Raw genomic sequence first — 24166 nt, 5'->3', positions numbered from 1 at the left:
AGACGTTAGTCTTAGGCTATATCTTTAAACAGAGGGCCTCCTCTAGCACCTCCCGCGCGTAGGGAAGAAAGTAGCCCTTTCCTTCCTTTAGGAAGCCAGTAATTGACCGCATAAACATACGGGGTAGGTAGCTAAGGTAGGCTCCTATCATCGCGTCCGTATTCTAGCGTCCGGCCCATTTAATTTAGGTCTCCTTAATACCGCTAAGCTTGGCGTGCCGGACGCTTTACTTACGGGCGCTATAGGTCTTCTCTTTTAAGTAAATCCCTACTCCCTAGAACATCTTCTTATTCTATTTAAACTGCGTATAATAGCTTAACAGCCATTGCGGTACTTTAACACTGCTAGGGAAGACGTATAGGTTATAGTAGTCCTCTAGCTACTAAAAGGATAGAAAGCTCTTAGCACCGTTCTTACCCTAGCGGTTAAAGAAGTAGAAGGCTATTATAGAGAGAGGGTAGAGAATAGGGTCAGCGTTCCGTATATAGCCTATATACTTAACCTTACCGTGCTAGTTCTGCTTCCTTTATATTATTAATATAATTATATACAGCGCTAGCTTGTTTAGCTTAGGCTTTTTGTTTTCTAGTTTAATAAGGATAAGGTTAGTAAGCTAAACGTCCCATCTACTCTTGCCCTAGGTAACGGTAGTATAGCCTAAGAAACGGGTTAGAAAACGGCAGCTGTATAAACTAGATAAGGTATATAGTAGTAGTAATATACAAACCTAATAAATGCTCGGCCGTAGTTTAAAGATAAGACTTAACTAAACCTGGTATCTTAGAGCCTATCTCCTAGCACTAAATAATCGCCCTTTTAAGCCCTTTAACGTTATAGCCGCCAGTAATTATAAATAGGCTTCGGTTAATAAAGTTAACGCGTTAAATCCGGTCCTTATTACGGCGGATGCTATTTAGTATCGCCGAGAGCTTTGCCCCCCATAGCGGCTATAAGGCCTTACCTTCTAATTGCTATATATAAAGCTCAGTAATAGCGGAGACGTAGCTATTTATAACTAAGTATTAGACTATCTCATTAAATAGGGCGTCTAGGGCCTCCTTATCCCATATCTCTTCCTCGTCCTTTATAGCTTCCTCTGCGGCTACGGCTGCCCCTATAGCTGCCTTCCCCCTTAGCTGCCCTCCCGCCGTCTTCTACCTCTTCTTTGCTCGTTTACTATCTTTCTATATCTCTTTCCGTTTCGACTTCCATTTTTAATAGCCAGCGGCCTATAATTCTTGGTTAACGACTTACTGCTCTAGAAATAGGTAAAGCTTATCTTCTATTACCCAGGCGCCGTCCATATTGCCTTTTAGTTTCGCGCACTAGTCTTCCCACTCTTTTTACTTCGGCTTATACGCCCTTATAGTATTCTTTAAGCGCTAGGCCTTATAAATATCCTATAGCCGCGCCGTCTGGGCCTTAAATTCGCTCTGGAGGCTATAGAGGGGGGAGGCTAGGGGGGCTTCCTTTAACCGTAAAGTGGACCGTAAGGTAAGAAGATTCTTAAAAGACTCTATATCCGCAAGAGGTAAGGGGGAAAACGCGTAAGCGCGGTATAGGTAAATAGAGCTACTAAACGCGTAAATATTAAAGGAGAAGGGAGAAGAGGGCTCTATATTATAGAATTAGAATTATAGTAGGCCTTTCTATATAAAATCAGAAGCCCCGCGTAAGCTAGGAGCTAGCGCGGGCACGAGGACAGGAGAGGGTTGAGGCGACGATGAGGTTAAGGGCGCGCGCTGAGGACCTTTATACTAACCTAGTACTAACCTAGGCCTCAAAAACGCGTCCAAAAAGTAGGGGCCACCACCAAAAGGGGGGGGTGATATTTGGACGATATGTCGCGGACCTTGGGGGGTCGTGCGTAACCCGAGGTTATGCTAAGCCTAACCCCGACCTCCGATACCTGCAATTTGCAGCAACTTGCGGCAATTTGCTATAAACATATAGGCTACTTCTACACCCGCCTACCCTATCTATGTGTTTGTAGCAAATCGCTGCAAATTACCGTAAATTATTAAAATCGCGACTTAAGCAAGTTAAGCAGACCCTAATTTTTAGCTATAAATTTTTTCTTTCTTAATATAAAGCTCTATGTAGGTCTTTAACAGAGCTCTGCGTAAAGCTTTGATGGAGCTCCGCGTAGAGCTTTAATAGAGCTCCGCGTAGAGCTTTGATAGAGCTCCGCGTAGAGCTTTGATAGAGCTCCATGCAGAGCTTTGATAGAGCTCCGTGCAGAGCTTTGAGGGAGCTCCGTGCAGAGCTTTGAGGGAGCTCCGTGCAGAGCTTTGAGGGAGCTCCGTGCAGAGCTTTGAGGGAGCTCTACACGGCGCTCCACTAAAGGCTCTACTAGAAGCTTTGCCAGAAGCTCTGCACGAAGCTTTGCCAGAAGCTCTACACAAAGCTTTGCCAGAGCCTCTGCACGAAACTCTACCAAAGGCTCTCTACGAAGCCCCCTCAAAGCTCTGCACGGAGCTCCCTCAAAGCTCTGCACGGAGCTCCCTCAAAGCTCTGCACGGAGCTCCACCAAAGCTCTGCACGAAGCTTTGCCAGAAACTCTACACAAAGCTTTGCCAGAAACTCTACACAAAGCTTTGCCAGAGGCTCTACACAAAGCTCTGCCAGAGGCTCTCTACGAAGCCCCCTTAAAGCTCTACACGGAGCTCTGTCAAAACCCTGCACGGAGCGCTAGGTGGTGGAACACGTTATGGAATAACTGATTGTCCGAGCTCGCGTCTCCTAATGCTTACCTTTCCTATCTCTGTGCCTCAATCAACATACATTTGTGACTCACTTCATCCATGGCTTTATACACCGCCAATATGCCCTCATTCAGGTTGACAATTGCTCTTGCAATTGAACCAGACACTCACAATGGAATCTTTTTCAATCCGCCTTACCCAAACCACTGACCTCCCCTTGATCCAAGCCATTGAAGTGGCTTCCTGTCAAGCCTTTCGCGCTCTGGGAATGAGTGTAATTGCGGATGACCCTCCACTGTCTCTAGAATCTCTCATGGTGTATCACCAAGCGGAACACGCCTGGGTGGCCGTGCCGTCTGGAGACGATGACAAGCCAATTGCGTACATCCTGGTATACGTCGTGCACAACGATGGGCTTGAAGGCTGGAGATGCGCGTTCATACACCAAGTCACCGTTTTGCCAGACTACTCTTGCCGAGGTATTGGGAAAGCATTAATCGAACACGTGGCGGAATGGGCCAGGAAAAACGGAATGAGGGCGCTGGATCTGACAACTTTTGTGGATGTTCCATGGAACAAGCCATACTATGAACGGCTTGGCTTCCTAGTTGTGGATGAAGAGACATTGCTATGCAATCATGCGGTCGGTTTGAGACGCGTCATCTTGTGTGAGAGGCAAGACAAAGTCTTAGGAAATTGGCCTAGGGTTGCGATGAGGAAGTCTCTTGACAATTGAAGAACCCTATTGCCGCTGCAATCCTAGTTGCACGACTTGCTCTACTTGGCCATGGGCTTGAGTTTATGGAGAGGTGTACAAAAACAATCAGCTGCGGATATGCGGAAATGTATGTTGTCGATATGAAAAGAGTGTATGCCTTAGGGCCTGTTTGGTTCCACTGGAGGTATCAGTTTCTAAATTGAGGTGGTCGTAGCTTTTGGCGCATTTTAGTGTAACTCTTCTGCCGCGTCTTAGACGCCATGTCAGTGGTGTAAAATTGAAGACCTGTTTGGTTTGACTGCCATCTAGAAGTTGACGGAAGGACCACCTCCCTTACCTCCACCTTCCTTACCTCCACCTTCCCTACCTGCCACCTATATGATGTCAACGCGCACGCCTGCGCCAAGAGGCCGTGTATCCCAAATACGAGACGGATCCACCTCATGCTCACCCTCACCCTCACCCTCACCCTCCAATCGCGAGCGTTCAATTATACCCAGAGAAGGACGGAGGGGGCCGTTGGCATGGACTTTTGATATAAAGGAGGCTCTGCTTTCGGGCTTAATATTTAAGGCAATTAATAAGGGAATGCGGGCCGATTCTGGCTATAAGAAGCAGGCGTGGGAGTACGCCGCGGAGGCTGTTCGTGAAAAGGCTAAAAGGCCTAATATGGAGCTTAAGCAGATAAAATCAAAGCATAACTCGTGTAAGAAGGACTATAAGGCTTAGGTTAAGCTTAAGGGTTAGTCGGGGTTTGGGTAGAATAAGAGAGGCTGTCCTACTGCGTTAAAAAAGGTCCTTAACAATTACTTTAAGGCCAATCCAGATGCAAGGAAGTTCCGACATAAGCCTCTAGAGCTTAAAGATCTGCACTACCAGTTATTTGCTAATATAATCGCCACTAGTAAGCAAGCTATAACCTTTAGTAAGCTTATAGAAGGTAATAAGGCTACTAACGATAATTATATAGAGGATAGTGCTGTTATTGGTTTAACTGAGCGCTTAACTACACCTAGTCAGTAAAGCTCTACTTCTAATTTAAATAAGGATAATAGCACCGTTGGCAACTTCCTTAAAAAACGAGCAGCTACTAACGCTACTCTTACCGCTAATACTTAAGCTAGGAAGAAGAAGAAGGACGGGATAACATTAACTAATTATTTAGGTTAGAATCTTACCCAAATAACAAAGCAGCTTACTGTAATAGTAGACTTAATAATAGATAAACAGGCTTAGGCGATTAAGCTATTTATAAATTAGTTTAAGGACTTAGAGTTTAATTAGCAGCTTATAGTCATTACTAAATTTAAGAAGAAGTTTAGTATAAAGCTATTTATAAACTTAGGTTAACGGGAGCGTATTTAGTAGGTTTATAAGCTATTAAGAGAAGCTAGCGAGGATATTAAGCAGATAGATTAGATCCTAGCGTCTTTTAATAGGGACAAACGTGTACGGCTTAATCTTAATATTAAGGATTTTGAAGAGGTTAAGGAAGTTAAGGAGTAGAATCTTAATAGAGTTTTCAACGCTGTATATAATCAGCTTATTACCACTCTCTTTCTCCCAATATCTCTGTAAATATTTGCCTATAAAAACGGGGATAGGGAGTTTTATTAGGCCACTCGCTTATAGAATTAAAGACACATAGCAGTAGTAATATATTCTGAGATTTTTAAATAGAAGCTCTATATATTACTACTAGGACGTATAGATATACGCCTATATTACACGTCCAGTTGCCTAATAGTAGTCTTTCCACATCTTATTCGCGATTTCCTCTTGCCGCTCCTGCATAGGCCTTATATTAATTAAATCCTCGTCATCTACTTCTAATAAATGGTCAACTATAGAACCCTTCCTTTGTTGCTCTAATTTCTTATTACTAAACAGCTTAAGATCCTTCTAATTATCTATTATATTATAATGCAGATTAATGAAGTTATATATAGCAGTAAGTGCATAAATTAGCTTTAATTAAGTGCATAGGTTAAATTAATAAGGCCTATTAAATATCCTCTAACGACGCTTAAAAACACTAAAGGTACGCTTTACTACATTCCTAAGACTTAAATAACAATAGTTAAATAGTTTAAACTTATTATTGGGCGCTTTCTCTACCTTTTTAATTTCCTTTAGATAATACCTTACGCTTTAATATAGCGATAATATTATATTTAAATTGGTATACCTAGCGTCGGCAAGATAATATCGACCTGGAGGAGCTTTAAATCCCTTGCTTATGGCGTCTTTAAGGACTCTGCCGTTATAAGCAGAGCCTTCCTATCTAGGCAGAACGTAGGTAAAGCTTATTCCAAAATTAACTACCGCTAAAACGTTTTATGTAATATCGCTATATTAATTTTGGTATGGAATCTACTTATTCGCGGGTATATAGGCAAAGATATATAAGCCGTTAAGGGCGCCGATATAATTAGCAAAGTATAGCCAGCGCTTAGTGGATTTAAGAATCTCCTTTGGCATCTCTATAGGTGGGGGTTTAATAATTTGACGGTAAAGGTATAGTAAAGCATCCAAAACCTTATGAAAATGGCTGCTAATTATTACTATAATTTAAATTAATTATAGGCAGCTATATACCGACTTATTGTCTCCGTTAAATAACCTACCTTTTACTTAACGTTTTGCCAGCTAGATCTATGGCCGCATATATAGAAGAACGTTATTACCTTTTTAATAGCTAAGACTCTTAAATCTTTAAGATCCGTATTTAATATAAGCCAATTAAGGAGGTTGTTAAGCACTTTGGGCCGTATACGCGTCTTATTAAATAGTTAACGCGGTAACTCTAAACAATCCTCTACCTATAATTAGCCTCTATTTATATCGCAAGGACGGCTCTAAACGCCGGTAGGCTTATAGTAGTCGGCCAATATATACTCTATAATGGCGGTAATAGCTATAAGGATTAATATAAGGGTAATAATAACAATTCGCTGGGGGGTAGGCGGCATGGCGAGCTTAATCAAAGGCCTTAAAACCACCACGTTAACGTCTTGGCAGAAAGTGGCAGTAGAGGCTCTAGATGGGCGCTTACTAGCGTTACAAAATGGAAGCTCCAGTTTATTTAAATTGTGGTCTCCCCCTATATTTTTTAAACTAACAATTTTCAGCCGCACTAACAGCCTATTTAGGCAATTGTAGGGGTGTAGGCGCGCCTGCCGAGATGAAGCTCAGCTGGAGCGATCAGAGCAAGAAATGAAGCTAGAGGAACCAAACGGGAGCGTCAATTCGATATCAGCCCGTTGAGATGACGCCTCCATCTCGCCTCCAACCGACGAACCAAACAGGCCCTTAGTAATCTCGCGAAGGTGATGAATTATGGAGGCGGCTCGGCCTAAGAAATCTGTCGTAGCTCTCTGAGGCTGTGGCCGGAATTGAGGAGTAATTTTGCTCTGAGGACAATGTGGCACTCCAAATATCCAAACCTGTAGTCCCGGCGCATCTTTACACATGGCAGCTAGAAAGATTTTCTTGGAGTTGAAGGTTTCAGCCACTTTAAGAAACTCAATCCAGGGTCAATGTGGCGATTAGTGCGGGGAATGCTTGATGCCTCTACACAAGGTTGCTTTTGCATCCGCTTAAGCTTGAAGCCGGCATAAATATAAATTTGATCTTCATCGGGAACGCATTAAAGATAGCCAACGGAAGCTTTATCTCATAGACCAGACCTTCCATGGATCGTTGTGCACTGGCATACTGCTCCTTATCCAAACTAATCTTCCATGAATGGTCTAAGAGCTTATGGTCCTAAATCTTTACCTTACTACTAAAACTTATATACTTCTCTAAGTCCACTTATCTCTAAAATACTATAGGTTGGAAGCTCTTTATCTTCTCTATCGTCTTTATATTATAGTAATATTATAGCTCTATAAGAACCCATGAAAGTCATATCTACTTCATATGGCTCTATTATGAGGCGGATCTTCCCCCCTCCTATGAGATGCGGCAGTGCAATGAGTACATGAAATTCGGCTTGATGGGTGTTACTGTTCTCTATTCCATGAAATTCGGCTTGATGGGTGTTACTGTTCTCTATTCCATGAAATTCGGCTTGATGGGTGTTACTGTTCTCTATTCGTCTGGTGATTATGGTAAGCGTATTCACTGCAAGACCCACAACTATGGAAAGATATTACCAAGACATCCTACCCTCCAGGTTCCGCTGAGATAGCCCTTACTGTTTTACGTGTATTTGGCGGAAATGTGTTCATCACTCCTTAGGCGTCGCCGGAAACCTAGGCCGATGTACCGACCCCATCGCCAGGTTACAACAACCTGTTTTTATGTCGCTGCTGTAGGTGCGACTCAAGTTAAAACCGAAATCGACCTCGCCGCTCCCGCAACAGGGACGTAGCCGGAAATGGTCTGCGAAACCGTCATTTACAGTGGCGGAGGTTTTAGCAATGTGTTTCCATTGCCAGACTACCAGGCCAATGCCGTGAGAGAATGGTTTAAAAACAACCCGCTGCCTTATAGAAGTGACACGTATAATGAGACGCAGAAGACGAGGGGCTTCCCTGATGTTTCTGCTAATGGGGTCAACTACGTAATTCTCCGCTGCCTCATAATCACAGCTTATGGCTGTAGTATTTGATCTAGGAAAATCTGACGGCAAGCAGGTCATAGCCGTCGATGGCCAGTTTGGCCTTGTTTACGGCACGTCTGCCTCGTCACCTGCCTTCGGCTCTATCATAACGCTTATTAATGATAAGCTGCTCTCTAAGGGCAAGAGTACCGTCGGATTCATTAATCCAGTGCTGTATGCGAATCCACAAGTGCTAAATGGTACCATAGAGGGCGCAAATCCAGGATGCGGAACTGATAGGTTTAATGCAACGACGGGCTGGGATCTGGTAGCATGATTGGGAACACTGAATTACCCCATGATGCTGTCGTTGTTTGAAGGGCTTCAGTAGGGCCTGGCTGAGATACGTACGTGGCTATTCACTTTAGTTGGGGTGATTGGGTGGAGGGATCGGAACATTTGGACGGTCGTCGAAAGATTGCTTGAACCACAACAGGTTCTTGATCATCATAATTAAATGCAGAATGCCGCCTTGATTCGCGACAATTCGTTTTCTTCCATTGCTATCATAATTGAAGTCCAGCTCCTCGCTCTTGAGAAATCTCTACTATTTTGAACATCAATACCATATGCTTCGCGTTCGATGATGCGGAATCTCTTCGTCGCCATCGCGCTCCTTCTCTTTCATCAGATCGTAGAGAAAAAAGTCCATCAAGCTTGCGTTAATTTTAGCTTCGGGATGTTCTCGCAAGATTTCACGGCGTAAGAGCTCCACGGACCAGATGCTGCATCCTAGTTGAAGATGATTTAGGGCAAATCTAAGTTATAGGGAATGAGGAATGCATACCTCGTAGCTGGATCTCCCAGCTGTGACCGGACTCGAGAGGGTCGAGACGCCTAATGCGGCTTTCGAGAGGTGGGCAGTAGATGAGACAGCCGAGGGAGTGCAGAATTTGAGGGATGCGGTAGTCTTGGATGTTGTAAGTATAAAGTGCACCGAATATCTCTTCTTTTGCTTACCAGCAAAGATTGTAATCTTGTTCATATCATTGAACTCCCCATAACCTTCGCCCTCAAATGCAGCCCACAGATCAGCCACTAAGATCTGGGCGCGTTTCAAGATGCGAACCTTGCGCTTTTCAAAGGTATGCTCATCGCGAAAACACGGAAAGCGATCTGCCAGTATATTAACAAGGCCAGCAGCTGAATTCTTGGCGTCTTCCACCAGTGTGATTACACTATTCTCGAATTCCTGAGACGTTAGCGACTTCATATCGCCGTTCATGCTTTCCAAGGAGTTTTACATTTACACACTTCTTCAATAATCTGACCCGCTTCTCTTAAGCAAGCCACGCGCTCGGAGAATAGGGGGATCTCCTCATTTGTTGCAGAGCGAAAGACGTTGCGGAGAACGTCTTCTGTGCATTCTTCTTCGTTGGCCCAAAATGATGGTGTGGTGATTGGGATTTCTAGTCAAATTAGTGTGAAGTTTATATAACAAATTTTTAAATCGGCACTGAGGTGGCTATTCACCCTACCTTCATCAAGTGCTCTTTGCAATGCAGCTACTAAACTCCAATATCCCGTCCACTTCTTTCCCTTATAGTCCACCGTGAACCTCTCCTCTTGGCTCTTTTCACTCCAGAAAGAAAAATTCAACAAATCCATGGTAAAGATGAAGTTGATAGTGCTCTCATCTTTACTCTTGGGATGCAGTTCGTGCTCAGACCACGTTTTGGTGCTGTAGGACCGCTGTTGCATGGCTTCCCAGACCACTATAGCTGCCCTCTTTGTACTGCGCATATCAAGCGCCACGTCAATACTGTTATTATAAATGAATTCCGCATGCTGGAGCACTTTTGTTTCTGGAGGCGCTGATGCATCCTTTGGGCTTAAACCAAGAGATTTGCGGAGGAGTTCTAGAAGCTCGAGATCGGGTTCGTCATCAGACATTTTTGATGCTTTAGAGAAACTTATGGAGTAAAAATGAGGTGAGGTGGAAGGATTTGTTGCAGAAAGGGGTTTGAAAAATGATTGGGCGATGATTGGAGTGATTGGAGATAAACGAGTTGAATAAAGTCTAGCTGAGTGTGACAGATGCTTGGTAGCAAATAAATACCTCATTTGAGAACAAGTCTATATATTTGAGCGCAACTGAACATGAAGACCTTCAAAAATGAAAAAAAAGGTGAGCGTCAGAAGGCTGCAGGTAGCCGCGATGCATTTTTGGTGTCGTTTATTTTCGGGGGTTTGTGCTTTTTGCAGTGGGCGGCAAGACGGCTGCATCGATGCGGCTCGGCGTTCTGCAGCCCTCCTTCACCTTTGCCTCGCATTACTCTTCACCCTCACTTCTTACCTTGACCTCTCACTCTTGTCCTTATTTCAACTTCTCCTATCCTCTCACATGTCTTAGCACAGCTCAGCACCTACATTGTATTCGCAATGGGCCGCGATAGATATCCTAAGCAGAGCCTTGGCTCACTCCACAGTCGCATCAAGCAGGTGATAGCTCTATCTGCGCTATAGCCTTCTAGGACTTTTACTGATAAGTCCGCAGTCGCGTATATTGATGGTCGGAGCTGGTGGAATAGGCTGTGAGCTGCTCAAAAACCTCGTCCTTACTGGTTTTGGAGAGATCCATATCGTCGACCTCGACACGATCGATCTGAGCAACCTCAACCGGCAGTTTCTATTCAGGCATGAACATATAAAGAAGTCAAAAGCATTGGTATGGGATCAGAGGAACTGTACTGGCTGTGAGGTGATAACAGACTGACAAAACGGGTATCTCAGGTTGCGAAGGAGTCCGCCGGAAAGTTCAACCCCAAGGTCAAGATCGAAGCGCATCATGCCAATATCAAGGACCCACAATTCAACGTTAACTGGTTTAAAAGCTTTGCGATCGTATTCAATGCGCTTGACAACTTGGAGGCGAGACGTCATGTCAACAAAATGTGCTTGGCGGCGGATGTACCCCTGATCGAGAGCGGCACGACGGGTTTCAACGGACAAGTACAAGTCATCAAGAAGGTAAGAGGCCCATTATTTCTTAGAGATAAATGTCGAGCCACATCCACTGAGAATATCTAGGGCCAAACGGAGTGCTACGATTGCAATGTCAAAGAGACACCTAAAAGCTTTCCCGTCTGCACGATCCGAAGCACGCCAAGCCAACCTATTCATTGCATTGTCTGGGGCAAAAGTTATCTGTTCACGGAAATATTTGGTACTAGCGAGGATGATGCGCCAGAACTCGATCATACTGAAGACTCGGAGAATGCGAAGGAACTGGAGAAGTTACGGCAAGAATCGCAAGCTTTGAAGAGAATCCGAGAATCAATAGGATCTAAGGACTTTCCACGCATGGTATTTGAAAAAGTCTTCAAGGAGGATATCGAACGTCTACGGAGCATGGAAGGCATGTGGAACACGCGGAAGCCGCCGGAGCCCCTTGATTACGACAAAGTCTCCCAGGAAGTACTCGGTGTTGGATCTGCCATAGCACAACAAGACCAAATTGTATGGACCCTAGCTGAGAATTTCGCTGTGTTCATCGACAGCCTCAGACGGTTGAGTAATCGATTGGAAGAACTACGAGCTAATGGGGAGACGGGAAATGCGCCGTCAGTACTGACGTTCGACAAAGATGATGTGGATACACTCGATTTTGTTGCTGCGAGCGCTAACCTGAGGTCATACATTTTCAGCATTGAGACAAGATCGAAGTTTGACATTAAACGTGAGCTAGCCTCGACTTAGCTCCCTCTACTATTGCTTACATGTTCTAGAAATGGCGGGAAACATTATCCCTGCGATAGCAACTACGAATGCCATGACTGCCGGCCTCTGCGTACTACAAGCATTCAAAGTGATGCGGGATGACCTCGAAAAGGCTAAGATGGTTTTCCTTGTTAGATCCACAGAACGTATCATATCAGTCGAATCGTTGCGACCGCCGAAGCCCGAATGTCCTGCGTGTAGCGTGACACAATCGGCACTTATTGTGGACACGGCACGGGCAACACTAAACGATTTAGTTGAAGATTTCCTCAAGTTAGAGCTTGGATATGGAGGGGAATTTAGTGTCAGCAGCGAGGCTGGTATTCTATATGACCCGGAGCTTGACGACAACCTTCCAAAGAAGTTTGGTGAGCTGGGCGTCAAAGGAGACAGCTTCATCACCGTCGTAGACGAGGAGGATGAAAACCCTAGGGTTAACCTCGTCCTCGCCATCTCCGAACAATCTCTTCCAGAGGACTCTAAGCCCATATATTTGGCCGAAAAATTGGACATAGCCAGAAAACCCAAACCCACTCCCCCTACCGAGACAAATGGCCATGCTGTCGTCGTGACAAATGGCGTTAATGGCAAGCGCAAGCGAGGCGCCACCGAAGCAGACTTGGAGGATGACTTGGTCCGTAAAAGAGGCAAGGTTGCCGAACAATCTTCGGTCGCTACCCAGAACGGTGATATCATTGTGCTAGATGATTCTACAAACGGTGCTATTCTCATCGACGATGACTGAGATATCTTTCGGATTATCTCAACACAATACTGCCAACGCACTTCGGCACACGCTTTAGAAGGTATCCCTTAATAATTGCACTCATTCGACCATCATTCGGCTTATTTGCGGTGTTTATGCCTCCAAGGTGGTTTCACGGCGCAGTATGGAGTTTCAATTTCCCAAGTTTGGCAGACCATTTTAGCCACATTTTCTTCAGATGCATTTTTTTCGCCGTCGCCTGGGATTTGCACCATAGACATCTTTTCCCAGACTTGTATATCAAAATAAGGGGATGGCGCTTTGGAAGTGCTCGGATCGGATTCACGTGGCGCTGAGACCTCCATCGAGATTAATGATGCAATTGTTTGCGTACTGGTTCATTACCAGAAACAAGGCTGCTTCAGCAATTTCGTCGGCTTGACCAAATCGTGCGAGAGGAATTCTCTCTAGTATTTGAGCACGGGCCTTGGGGTCTATGCCTACGTTGTGTACATTAGCTTTCATCCTGCGATCCTACGGACGGAAAGGCAGGTTTTCGGACTGGGATTGGATGAACTGGCATATGGAGCATTGGGAGCGGGGGTCATTGTGGCGGATGAATACCCGGGAGAAAAGCTATATAGCAGAGCACATACCTGCTGTCATATCTGTCTCTATATATCCAGGTGCTATAGCACTCACCCGGATTCCAGTAGGTCCTAATTCAGCTGCTAGAGCTCTAGTGAGACCTGAAATTTAAACATATTAGTCGTAATTTACCCTTACAAAACAGTAAACTATTTGAATCATGCTCTTCCATGAGTGTAGGCTTTAGACTATGAAAAAGCTTACCCAACAAACCAGCTTTACTCGCTGCATAAGCCGCTGCACCTCTACCGCCTTGCAACCCTAGTAGTGAGGCGATGTTAATAATGACCGGATTCCAAGCCTTCTCACCCTCGTCCTTCCCCTTCCCACCCCACATAAACTTTCGCTTAATCAAATACCTGACTGCCCATACTATTGCTGTCAAATTTGTGCTAAGTACCCTCTCTAAGTCCTCCGGCTCCGTCCGCACTAATAAAGAACTGTGTGTCACCCCAGCCGCATTTACCAGTATATCCACTTTCTCCCCTTCAAAGCTAAAGCTAGGCTCCGCCTCTTGCCCTGCCGAACTCGTCAGAGAGTCCCAGAAGCTCTGAGATGAGATGTCGCCTGCGATGTATCTATGCGGGGATGAGTCCGGAGGGGGTGCGGAGAGAGTAGGAAGGGCTTGACGGAGGGAGTCTTGAGATCGAGAAACCAGTGTACAGCGACATGAATTGGAGGCGAGGAGCTGGGCTATAGAGAGGCCAATGCCACGGGAGCCTCCAGTTATGAGTGCATGTTTACTGGATAGATCTGGACGGGAAGCGGTGGAGATGGGGCGGGTTTGAAAGTGGTGGGGATGACAACACTGAGATGGGAACGTGCGAAGGACGGGGAATTTCCGTAGACGCATGATGGTGGAAAGGTATTTAGGAGTGACGTAGACGCCTGAGGCTTTCGGTGGAGGTGTCTTGGGTCTCTGTCCGTTCGCGAAGTCCCGTGAAGACGCGCTTCGGCAAATTCTGCCTGGGAACTTTTCTTCTCCAGAGAATCGTCAACCCCTCAACCAACGTCCGCAATCATGGCACACCAACAGACCGGGTATGTTACGCTTGTATCAAGCGATGGCTTTGAGTTCAAAGTGCTCAGGTCTGCTGCATGCCTTGCGGGCGCCATCAAGCGGATGTTGGATCCGACAAGTGTGTCCTACCCTTTGCTCCATTCTCTCACACTCTAGAACTGAATTCTTCTCTCCCAGGTAATTTTGCCGAGGCAATATCAAACCGCTGTGTTTTCGAAAACATCAAGTACGACCACCTATCTCTTATAGGCACGAGAAGATAAAGTATCACTTTAAGGAAAGGTGGCTCACTGATACATTATAGTGGCGTCGTACTGGAGAAAGTGTGCGAGTATCTCTACTATAACGAGAAACACAAAGAGAGCAAAGATGTACCAGACATGGACATTCCGCCAGAGCTTTGTCTAGAGTTGCTTATGGCGGCGGATTATTTAGACGGTTAGTTTTCTGGGAAACTTGCTGGCATTAACTTACGACAGCTTATGATGTTGCAGTATAACCACCACGTACGGTATACTGTAGGAAGTCTCCCATAGCGAGCGCTGCTGCGGATGATTATGACTTTCGAGTAGAGTGCTTAGCCTGTCACTCTTAGCGGAGTTCCGGTGAACCATCCGGCGTTGTAGTGAATTGATAGGAAAGTCATGCACTTAAAGATATGCCCTCAGCAGCATAGGTTTGAGAGATTTAACACACTTTATAACATCATCTAAAATCTCTTAGACATGCCGAGTTGTCGATATCACGCTTCCTCCAGCATCACGAGCATATACGTTTGTCTCTTCGCTCCATGAAATGAATGTCTATAGCTGATGCGAGATTGAGGTCCTCCTAAATAACTAATCTACCTTTCTGGCGATAGAGGGTGGATTTTTATATGGCGGATACATCTTCCACTCCTTACAATTTAGAATTATCTAGCTGTATACCTTATTCTCCATTATTGTATTTTATTGACTAGAACTATCTATAAACTCTTGTATCTATATTCAACCTTCTGCGTGCTGTCTTATGGATATGTTTGTGAAACAAACCTAACACTTACTTGGTTTGCTGGCTAATATTTACACTAATTTCCAATCAGTATATGTCCCTTGAAGTGAATGGTTTCCTTCAAAGGAATAATGACGGAGCAGGGCGGAAATGTAGGGCAGGTTTGTTTGTCTTCAAACAAACATCACTCGCCTCTCCATAAACTTCTTTCATCCTTAGCTTCCGTAAAGCTCTACATAAGGGTGACCACTCTTGCTCTCTACGGATAGTCCTCAGCTCCCTTCACCTACCAACACTATCCACACTTCTCCATAGTCTATCACGTTAACGGCTTTTCGGACGTTGTCATGTCAGACGGACAGGCTACTCCTCCCGCCGAGGTCACCACCGACCCATCGGACGATAAACCTCAAGGTCGGTTTTGGCGTTGTCAATGCACTGACAATTTTGCTAACTATTCCTGATTATAAGGCTCCAATGACCATCGTGGCAGACATGCTATTGATGACTTCCGCAACACTGCATCAATCGAGGGCCTTCAAACTGAGGAGCAGCGATTGGTCCTTGACACTGTCGCCCAGATTCGCAAATGTGGCCTAGACAGTATCCTCTCGCTGCCTCAGCTCGTAGTGTGCGGTGACCAATCCACTGGCAAGAGTTCTGTTCTGGAAGCTCTGACTGAGATTCCATTCCCCCGAAATGATAACCTTTGTACTAGATTTGCTACAGAGATCATTCTGCGACGCTCGGCTACCGACAGTCTCACGATCAAGATCATTCCAGACGCCAAGAGGCATATGCAAGAACAACACACGATCAAAAATTTCACTGAGACGATAACAGACTTCTCCGAACTTCCTAGAATCGTGGACAAGGCTATGCTAATCATGGGCGTCGGAGCGTCGAAATCTTTCGCTAAAGATGTTCTCAGCGTGCTGATTGAAGGTCCAATGAGACCACAGCTGACCTTGGTGGATCTGCCTGGCCTGATTCAGAACCCTGGCAATGGCATTACCGATGCTGACGTAGCTATGGTCAAAGAGATAACACAACATTACGTCGAACAACCTCGGACTATATGCTTGGCTGTAGTGGCTGCCATCAATGACCACGCCAATCAGGGCATTTTAGGCAGAGTTCAGAAAGTTGACCCGGAAGGAGAACGTACGCTTGGAATCATCACCAAGCCTGACAGGGTTGAACCGAATTCTGGTAGTGAAAGAGCTTTCTTGGACCTTGCGAATAACCGTGGGGTATTCCTGAAACTTGGCTGGCACGTTCTCCGCAATCGAAACTACGAGGAGAGAGATACTTCTTTCCTGGAACGGAACGCGGCCGAATCCACATTCTTTGCCACTTCGAACTTCAAAATTTTGCCCAAGGACTGCGTTGGTATTGATTCGTTGCGAAGCCGTCTGAGCTTGCTTCTCTTCGAGCATGTTAAACACGAACTTCCTCGTCTGCGCGATGACTTGGAGCTAGCGCTCACTGACGCACAAACCCAGCTTGAAAACTTGGGAAGCCGCCGTTCAACTCCTGAGGACTGCAAGGATTTCCTGATGAAACTGAGTTTAGACTATCACTCTCTTTGCAAGGCCGCAGTGAGTGGTTATTATGAGGGAGCTTATTTCAAGCACAATCCAACTGAAGTATTCTCGCCCTCATCGCTATCAGCAATCCGGAGACTACGAGCTCTCATTCAATATCTTAATACCCAGTTTTCAGAGACGATCCGCACTCGTGGCCATCGTTTCCAAATTCCAATGCTGGACCAAGGCACGCCTCCCACGCCAGATGGAACACCTACGAGCCCCAGCCCCAAAAGCGCGGGGAGTTCGCCCAATGAGGTCGCAAAGACTTCCAAGGCCTCATTTACGTCTTCATGGTCGCCTATTAAGCTGTCTCATACTGAAGTATTCCAATGGGTAACCCAAGCTCTCATTCGGAATCGCGGTCACGAACTCGCCGGTAATTTCAATCCACTTGTCATAGGGGAGCTCTTCTGGGAGCAAGCATCAAACTGGAATCAGCTCGCTCTTGATCACTTGGAGCATTGTGCAAGCATCTGTACCAAGTTTTTGGATGATCTCTTACAGGAACTGTGTCCCAAAGATATCAGATCTCGACTGAAAACCTCGATCATCCAAGAGACGCTGAAGAAACGCGAAGCGGCTGCATCCGAGGAGCTTAAGCGAATCATGGAAGACATGAAAAGCTACCCGATCAACTATAATCACTACTATACTGATAACGTAGCAAAGACTCGGACCGCGAAACAGAAGAAGCAATTGACACAGAGTATCAACGCCGCTACAACTCATGCAAAGATGCCTGGTTGCACTTCAACCCATACATCAGCAAGCATTGATGTTGACCGTGTACTGAGCAGCTATAATGAGGCTATTAGTGCTAATATGGATAAGTACAGCTGTGAAAGCATCCTCGATTGTGTGCTTGCAATCTACAAGGTTAGACAATTCATCCATCAGCCTCTCCTGTCATTACCAGTGAGATTAATTTACCGCCCTCAAATAGGTCCACCAGAAGACATTTGTGGCAAATACAACAACCCAGGTTGTCGAGCGCCATATTGTACGAGGACTTGAGGACATTATATCCCCAATCGTTATCAACCAGCTTACTAGCAGCCAAATCGAGTTCGTCGCCTCAGAGCCTGCGTCAACGAAGCGCCAGAGAGAGTTTCTTGAGGACAGAATCTCGAAACTTAATGAGGGACGAGACATCTTGAGAGGTGTGATGAGGGATAGTATATTGTAGAATGAGGGTAGAAGTGTGCGGGTTTGCAATACAGCTATGGAGATCAGGAGGTAGTGTTAGATGATTCTGCTATAATTGTCCCCACAGCACATGCAGCGGCGCTTTTGCATCTTTCTAAGAGATTAATGACTTCCCAAAGGTTCGCCTACAATCCCTGTATCCACAAAAGCATAATCACAAAGGGTATAAAAGCCAGCCAGCAATAACTAAACAGCCTGCGCCTTAAACTCAATTTTATGCTCTGCGAAAGATATCATGCAGTAGTATCCGTGTCGTCACTGCTTCCGTTCTCTGTTTGATCCCTCTCTATCTGCTCAACTCTTGCCATAATTTTGGCTTTCCACTCCAGGTAATCCAATTGTCTATCTTCACATAGATAATCAACTTTATCTTGCATCATTGTGCCTAGCCCAATCTGCAACCCTCCATTACTGCTCCTTTCGTCCCAAGCCCCGCCATTCGTCCTCTTCCGCCGACTCAAACCCTGCACTGTACCGCCGTCATCCTCGTCATATACCTCTACACCAACCTGATCGCCACCTTCTCCACTGCCAGTGCCGACTGCAGGCCGGCCAGCAACCACGTTTAGAAACCACTCCATCTTCAGCCAAGCTTCCGCCTGGGCTTCACGCATGAAATGTTCAATATCCGTCTGTATACTTTCCTCGCCACTCTCCTTACCCACCTCTAACTCTCCCAGCGTTGAGATTGCTTTATCGCGCTGCTCAAGATACTGGTCCGGCGTCGTCTCTTTGTTCACCATGCGTGCCAGGACGTAGAAAAGGAGGGCTGCAATCAGCCCTGGTATACGGGGTTCAGCGATTGGCTCTAATTTTGATTGGGCAGGTGTAGGGCCGGCGGCGGAGCGCCTGATGCGCGTACCGACGCGCGAAGGCGATGTTGCGATTGACTGGGAGGGTTTGTGCAAAGCTAGGACGGAGCATACGCCTACGAAGACGTGGGGCGCGGCTGCGGGGGTAGAGAAGGCTTTACATAGGTGTCGGATCGTGGGCATGACCCACTCTGGAGCATCTTTATATTGGGGCGTTTTGCTACTCGCAATGTGATCTGCTTGCAGAGCGCTCCTGTCCCGTTTGGAGGGCGTCACCTGGTGCAGCGTACTCGGTGTGCGTGGTTTGGTAGGTGTTTGTTGTAATGAGGTATTTGCTTGCGATTTCCGTGGTGTAGAAGGGGCGCTCCTATTAGATCGCTCAGGTAGGGCTGTTGAGAGGTAGGCATAGAGCTTTTTGTACGCTTGAGGTGGGCAGGGTGGGCGCGATATGATGGTAGGGAGGTTCAGGCGTTGTTTTAGTCTGAAGATGCGTCAGCAATGGTTATTAGTAGCTCTTAGGATATATTGCGCAACAATACCTCTCACAGGCTAGTTGCGCGCAAGCATACGGCCGTGCGATCTCTTCTTCCGGCTTAAGAGTACTGGCTTTACTTCGTGATTGCGCGAGGAGCGATAGGGCGAGGTTTAGGAGTTCAGGTGGAAGGGGCCCGCTGAAAGATGGGATAAGGCCGGTGAGGGACTGTTCAATGGATTTGTTCATAGCGACTTTGTTCTAGAGTCACTGACGACTACTCGTGATGTTGCATTAAGTAAATGGTTCTGACACTAACCGTTCTGCAAGAACATTTGACGATGGTCCAAGCTGAGACGCTTCATCGCGAATTCACGTGGGCGGTGAGGATAAAAGGATCACCGGGACTCGATGTTTCTCTACAACCAATCATTAATGATTTTACCCTTTCTCTCCAAAGATCATCTATACATGTCACCTGTGTTTCTTACATTATTAACGCTGGTAAGGTTTTAGATGAATGCGTTTAGTTTGCCATAGGATGTAACAATAGCCTTTGAGATACGCCCGGTACTGCCGCGGACTGACCAGCCTAAGGAGATAAGTAATTGTTCATATTAGGCACCTCATGTGATTGTCCGATCTGTATCTTACAATGCTCTTCTATGGACATTTCTTAGCTAAATCTCAGTAATTTTCTGCTGTCTAGGAGGCGTGTTATGGTAGAGTAGAACATCCAGGAAACTCCCTTATCTTCAGCACTCATGACCGATTTTAACATATTCTATGAAGTGGTAGTAAGGATGGTGGATTTAAACGAATAAGGCTCCAAATACATTGATTTCTGGTATCCCGTAGCACGTTTAAATTGGTCCTAAGCTTATCGATAAGAAGTAGCCACTTAGATCAGCTGAATTTGATACGCGTTGTTTTGATTCTAGTGTTCGTGCACGGGCCTTATTCTCTTAGGCTCTCGGGTCTATGCAAGATGTATAGAGAATTAAATTCCTCTGCATCATCGAGGCTAACAGATTAAGACGTACAGTGCCAAAAGTATTTGGGTACGTTCTATGGGCCTACCTAACGTGTCCCGAAGCAAGTGAAGATGCACCCAGCTTACTATTCGCATAAATACATACAATTCCATAATACGCGTCCAATCTTCATCCTATTGCCAATTATTTTTCGCACCTCGTCCCAGCTCTCAATATTTTTACCTCCTCAAACTAGGAGGCACTCTCTTTGTAAAAGCTAACGCAACCATCCTCCAATCAAGCATAGCCCGCCCAGAGGTGTGATAGGCCTAAGCCACTTGAATCGTTGCGGGTCGAGCACTAGTAGATATATACTCCCACTGAACATAGTCATGCCTGCTGTGAATAATGAGCCTGCGACTACATTCTGCGGCGCTGCGACAGCGGTGAGTAGTAACGCCGGAGTGAAGTAGCTATAGGTAGAAGAGTGCTGGTAAGCACTTGTTGCGCGCACGGAAAATGAATTTCATATAAGAAATATAATATTGCGCCGCCGTCGACCAATTGTTTAATCGAGCTGGGTCAGTGATGCATCGGTTGAGGCTTGAGCTCCGAAGACGACGGAGCTCGCACCGTAGATACAACCAAGGGTCCAGAATGGGAGAGGCATCTCGAATTGATGAAACACGAGGCTCGGGAAGGTTTAAGTAGGTAGTCGTGAGAGCAATGGCCGGAGTAAGCTAAGTTGGAGGGGGACGCCTTGCTTAATTAATGCAACTCGAACTTGTGTCCGAGGTTGCCCAAGCGGGGCTATTTTTCTATCAGGACGTCCAGGACAGGTGACTGGGAACGGTGCCAATGAGTCATATATAAAATAGACACGGTGCTTCACTCAAGAATAAAATGCCAATAGATCAACCAGGACACGGGAAAATTTTGTACTAGAGCTATTGAAAGCCCGAATTAATTGGTGGTTCCTCATTTAGTTACGGCAGCTACCTTCATAGTGACTCCAATTCCATAATTCCGATTTGGGTATCACGACGAATTTTTCCAATGCTACATTAAGCACCCATTCTTTTTACTGGAATGCAAATCCGATATGCCCAACCTAACCCTTCTGCCTGCAATCGTAACAAACGACTCGACCAGCCATTCGTACCATACTTTTCTGTCGTCTGTTTGCCGCCACATACTGACATACATCTCAGAGTTTTCCGGAACGTATATCGGAACCTAGAAACATTGTTAGTTTTACGAAGCATAGTTGTTGCCCACGCAGTGCATCTCAGGTAAATATAGTGAAAGGGACAGCCCCACCTTTAACGGAAAGAAGATGGGAAACCAGCTTATCATATCTTTACTCTTTTGATCCATCGTGACCGGATTAGTGCTGAGCTCCACCTTACCATCACTCCCGTCGTATAAGACCGTCTCAAAATATCCCGCAAGCCCATGACACATTCCTCTTTCACTACATTGAAAGGTGAGCTGTGAGAACCGCGCGTTATGCTCGTTAGCTCCATCTCCTCCAGTCGCTCCTCCGCCTCCCCCACTAGCACTTCCGCCACGACGAAGACTAGATTGTGCTAAAATAGGCGGCGGGCAAGGGTGCTCAAAGGACCAAGTCGTCTGGACATCAGGTAGTGTAGGCATCTCGACTTTCGGCTGGCTTTGACGGGTTCCATTGGTTTCTGAGGAAGCTTGGTTTTGAGATCCCTGGGTCGCTAGATAGTCAATCGCATGGAGCATAACCACCCATGGGGTTTCAAAAGCATTGGAATCTGTAGTGGAGCGGCCAATGATATCTGCATGAAGACGTGGTGCAGCTATTGGCGTGAGGTGCGCGGTGTAAGAAGTAGGGATTGAAATGCCGTGTTGAGGGTTTAGCACATGTTGCACGCCGTCAAGGCACTCAGGTGAAAGCTCATTGTCCGCGAATGACCCTAGAAGCTCGGAAACGAGAATGTCAACGTAACCGTGGCTGCCATCCAGAAGCATCGGTCCTTTCCAAGCACGCATATCGGATTTTACCACAGTGACCACGCCACCCCAATCCTCTTCATTATGTCGATGCAGAAGGACATAAGCATTTGGATTCTTCTCAACCGCATGCACTTCCACTTGAACTCCAGTATCTTGGCTAGCGCGAATAGTGCGCGTGACAAGTGGTCCTCTACCAGAACCGACTACAGCAATTACAACGGATCCAGTCCCTCTCGATGAAGAAACGGTTTTACCTTGAGACTTCCAATCACGGAGAGATTGCGCTATTGCGCGCTCATACCAATCATACTTGATTGGGTCTTTTTCAAATACTTCATATGTCATGCTTTCCAGGTTATCAGTCAGAGGCTGGAGAGGAGATTGCAGAAAATCTTGGAAGCCAGCGCCAAATCGTTCAATGGTAGATTTTGGTGGCTGATTCCTCTGCAGGTATCGAATATAGCTCAGATGTGGGGTTGGATCAGCTTTGCTTTTCCGACTAACGTGACGGGCCATTTGAGATGCTTCAGCTGGTGTCGGAGACGGGGACATGCTTGACCTCGGCGATGAAGCATCAACGGCAGCGCCAGGCGAGAGGATACCAGTAGAGAAAGGCAGAATCAAGTCAGGGTCATTTATACCAGGAATTGGTCCGATGTCTGTGAGAAGTAGCCAGGGTGCGTTTCGCAGGCGCATACAGCGAGATATGAATAGTTGGTGAGGTTTCGAGAGAACAAACGATCCTCGAGCATTCACAAGAAAGGACGTTGCAGGAAGTGAAAGAAGGCGTAAAGGTTCTGAATACCATCGCGACTGAACTGCCATTGGGGGAAAGCGACGAGGTAGAGTGAGAGCTACAATTTCGAAGCATCTGTCAGCCAAACTAGCTGGAAAGGTTGCTCGTATTGACGAGCGCCTTGCGTACGGAAGCACGCTTACCCAAAAATGTCCCAGGAGAATATAAAATTATAATGAAGAGCACCAAGGACACAGAGTTATAAATTAGACTGTATTGGTCCTTACCTACGGAGAGCCTTGAGCTGTATTTACACACAGACCTGATTACATTCCATGCATCCCATGTACCAAAAAGATCTGCTTTGACCTCCTGATTTTCCGAATGCCCTTTAATGTATTCTTCCCGTGCAAATCGTGCCAAATTGCCCATATCTTCGTCATTTTCTAACTCCGGATTGTCAATCATCGGCATGAGGATGTGTAACTGCAGATAGTTTCCAAGCGAGAGCGCTTCTTGGATTGCTCGAGCATACTGTGATATGCCCTTGGCGCGCATTGGGCCATGATGGAGCCGTGGGCCTTGCACGACGACGGTGACGACGCCACAGAATGCTGCATATGCAATTTCCTGGTTGAACGCCTGGCGGGAAAGGTGAGCAATGAGGGGGTCAGGAGACGCCAGATCAATCCACGGACTTGTGAACGCGATGAGTTGTGATATGCTGTCACTGGGTGTCAATGGTGTGTCTGCAGGTTTGAGAGGAGGAACTAGGGGCATAGGGTGGTGTCTTGACGGGATTGAGCCATCGGGATGAGCCTGGCTGTAAGCAGTCAAAAGTGCCAAGACACTGGCATGGAAGTGAGGGGTAGTAATAGGCGTTGTAAGCATATCATACTATAACTTCTATCAGCATGTCTCATCTGAAGAATTAGTAGCGAGATGCAGACATTGCAATCTTGAGCTTGACGGAGGACCTGATTGGTAACAGGAAGCGAACGCTTAGTCTCATGCTGGCCAACATAGAATATGGGCATCATCTCGCCCGTGCTCTGAGGAGAATCCATGTTGGAGGTTATGAGGAGAGGATATCAACAATTCTAGCGAGGGGCGCTCTGCATGATAAATGCCCAAAAGCAACAAAGCGCGCAGAGAAAACGCTAGAAGAAAGATGTTTTAAAGGAGCGGCCTACGAATCAAAGTTTGTAAACGGTAGCCATTTGGCTTGTTGCGTGGGTCTATAGGAAAATTGATTTTTGAAGCTGGTC

The 24166-nt window shown here is 46.1% G+C and overlaps 10 protein-coding genes across 10 annotated transcripts; 5 read left to right on the top strand and 5 right to left on the bottom strand.

Moving 5' to 3' along the window:
* The first annotated feature begins 2739 nt into the window (after positions 1-2739).
* On the top strand, positions 2740-3621 carry K441DRAFT_238369 (acetyltransferase). Its single transcript, XM_067640695.1, has one exon. The coding sequence runs from the start codon at positions 2878-2880 to the stop codon at positions 3439-3441; it is 564 nt and encodes a 187-aa protein (XP_067500158.1). The 5' UTR covers positions 2740-2877; the 3' UTR covers positions 3442-3621.
* Positions 3622-7822: 4201 nt separating this feature from the next.
* On the top strand, positions 7823-8655 carry K441DRAFT_643008 (subtilisin-like protein; the record flags this gene model as incomplete). The annotated part of the gene is made up of 2 exons (XM_067646708.1): positions 7823-7993; positions 8067-8655. Coding segments are annotated over 2 exons (414 nt in total), but the record flags the coding sequence as incomplete, so codon positions are not given.
* K441DRAFT_578463 (uncharacterized protein) lies at positions 8592-9925 on the bottom strand (the record flags this gene model as incomplete). Its single annotated transcript, XM_067644291.1, has 5 exons — positions 8592-8764; positions 8820-8942; positions 8993-9224; positions 9287-9441; positions 9511-9925. The coding sequence occupies 5 exons, from the start codon at positions 9923-9925 to the stop codon at positions 8592-8594; spliced, it is 1098 nt and encodes a 365-aa protein (XP_067500156.1).
* Positions 9926-10414: 489 nt separating this feature from the next.
* On the top strand, positions 10415-12497 carry K441DRAFT_578621 (uncharacterized protein; the record flags this gene model as incomplete). Its single annotated transcript, XM_067644298.1, has 5 exons — positions 10415-10474; positions 10530-10700; positions 10766-11002; positions 11063-11711; positions 11761-12497. The coding sequence occupies 5 exons, from the start codon at positions 10415-10417 to the stop codon at positions 12495-12497; spliced, it is 1854 nt and encodes a 617-aa protein (XP_067500155.1).
* Positions 12498-12800: 303 nt separating this feature from the next.
* Positions 12801-14005, bottom strand: K441DRAFT_617640 (NAD(P)-binding protein; the record flags this gene model as incomplete). The annotated part of the gene is made up of 3 exons (XM_067645807.1): positions 13311-14005; positions 13115-13207; positions 12801-12958 (listed from the first exon to the last, which is right to left on the bottom strand). Exons 1-3 carry the CDS (start codon positions 13957-13959, stop codon positions 12801-12803), a joined length of 900 nt encoding a protein of 299 aa, XP_067500154.1. The 5' UTR covers positions 13960-14005.
* Positions 14006-14127: 122 nt separating this feature from the next.
* Positions 14128-14570, top strand: K441DRAFT_578938 (putative transcriptional elongation regulator Elc1/Elongin C; the record flags this gene model as incomplete). The annotated part of the gene is made up of 3 exons (XM_067644312.1): positions 14128-14245; positions 14305-14353; positions 14432-14570. 3 exons carry the CDS (start codon positions 14128-14130, stop codon positions 14568-14570), a joined length of 306 nt encoding a protein of 101 aa, XP_067500153.1.
* Positions 14571-15251: 681 nt separating this feature from the next.
* Positions 15252-18122, top strand: K441DRAFT_699034 (interferon-induced GTP-binding protein Mx; the record flags this gene model as incomplete). Its single annotated transcript, XM_067653118.1, has 4 exons — positions 15252-15281; positions 15390-15534; positions 15592-17588; positions 17656-18122. 4 exons carry the CDS (start codon positions 15252-15254, stop codon positions 17896-17898), a joined length of 2415 nt encoding a protein of 804 aa, XP_067500152.1. The 3' UTR covers positions 17899-18122.
* K441DRAFT_699033 (uncharacterized protein) lies at positions 17965-19521 on the bottom strand. Its single transcript, XM_067653117.1, has 2 exons — positions 19270-19521; positions 17965-19211 (listed from the first exon to the last, which is right to left on the bottom strand). Exons 1-2 carry the CDS (start codon positions 19449-19451, stop codon positions 18152-18154), a joined length of 1242 nt encoding a protein of 413 aa, XP_067500151.1. The 5' UTR covers positions 19452-19521; the 3' UTR covers positions 17965-18151.
* A 932-nt stretch (positions 19522-20453) lies between these two features.
* On the bottom strand, positions 20454-20846 carry K441DRAFT_689381 (uncharacterized protein; the record flags this gene model as incomplete). Its single annotated transcript, XM_067652288.1, has 2 exons — positions 20454-20666; positions 20796-20846. 2 exons carry the CDS (start codon positions 20844-20846, stop codon positions 20454-20456), a joined length of 264 nt encoding a protein of 87 aa, XP_067500150.1.
* Positions 20847-21132: 286 nt separating this feature from the next.
* K441DRAFT_665958 (arginine N-methyltransferase-like protein) lies at positions 21133-24148 on the bottom strand. Its single transcript, XM_067649587.1, has 4 exons — positions 23849-24148; positions 23186-23795; positions 21497-23016; positions 21133-21412 (listed from the first exon to the last, which is right to left on the bottom strand). Exons 1-4 carry the CDS (start codon positions 23963-23965, stop codon positions 21236-21238), a joined length of 2424 nt encoding a protein of 807 aa, XP_067500149.1. The 5' UTR covers positions 23966-24148; the 3' UTR covers positions 21133-21235.
* Between the last annotated feature and the right edge of the window lie 18 nt (positions 24149-24166).

This window comes from Cenococcum geophilum (genome assembly GCF_001692895.1).
Source record: "Cenococcum geophilum 1.58 unplaced genomic scaffold K441scaffold_46, whole genome shotgun sequence".
Lineage (NCBI taxonomy): Eukaryota > Fungi > Ascomycota > Dothideomycetes > Gloniales > Gloniaceae > Cenococcum > Cenococcum geophilum.
This window is presented reverse-complemented; position numbering and strand designations above follow the sequence as displayed.

What these genes read in the sequence shown, in the direction of transcription:
- K441DRAFT_665958 (XM_067649587.1), bottom strand. Translation starts at nt 23,965, where the DNA reads ATGGATTCTCCTCAGAGCACGGGCGAGATGATGCCCATATTCTATGTT. An exon ending in GTCAAGCTCAAGATTGCAAT is followed by an intron (nt 23,796 to 23,848) that starts GTCTGCATCTCG and finishes TAGAAGTTATAG; the next exon opens with TATGATATGCTTACAACGCC. An exon ending in CAGCTCAAGGCTCTCCGTAG is followed by an intron (nt 23,017 to 23,185) that starts GTAAGGACCAAT and finishes TCGAAATTGTAG; the next exon opens with CTCTCACTCTACCTCGTCGC.
- K441DRAFT_699033 (XM_067653117.1), bottom strand. Translation starts at nt 19,451, where the DNA reads ATGAACAAATCCATTGAACAGTCCCTCACCGGCCTTATCCCATCTTTC. An exon ending in GCGCAACTAGCCTGTGAGAG is followed by an intron (nt 19,212 to 19,269) that starts GTATTGTTGCGC and finishes ACGCATCTTCAG; the next exon opens with ACTAAAACAACGCCTGAACC.
- K441DRAFT_238369 (XM_067640695.1), top strand. Translation starts at nt 2,878, where the DNA reads ATGGAATCTTTTTCAATCCGCCTTACCCAAACCACTGACCTCCCCTTG.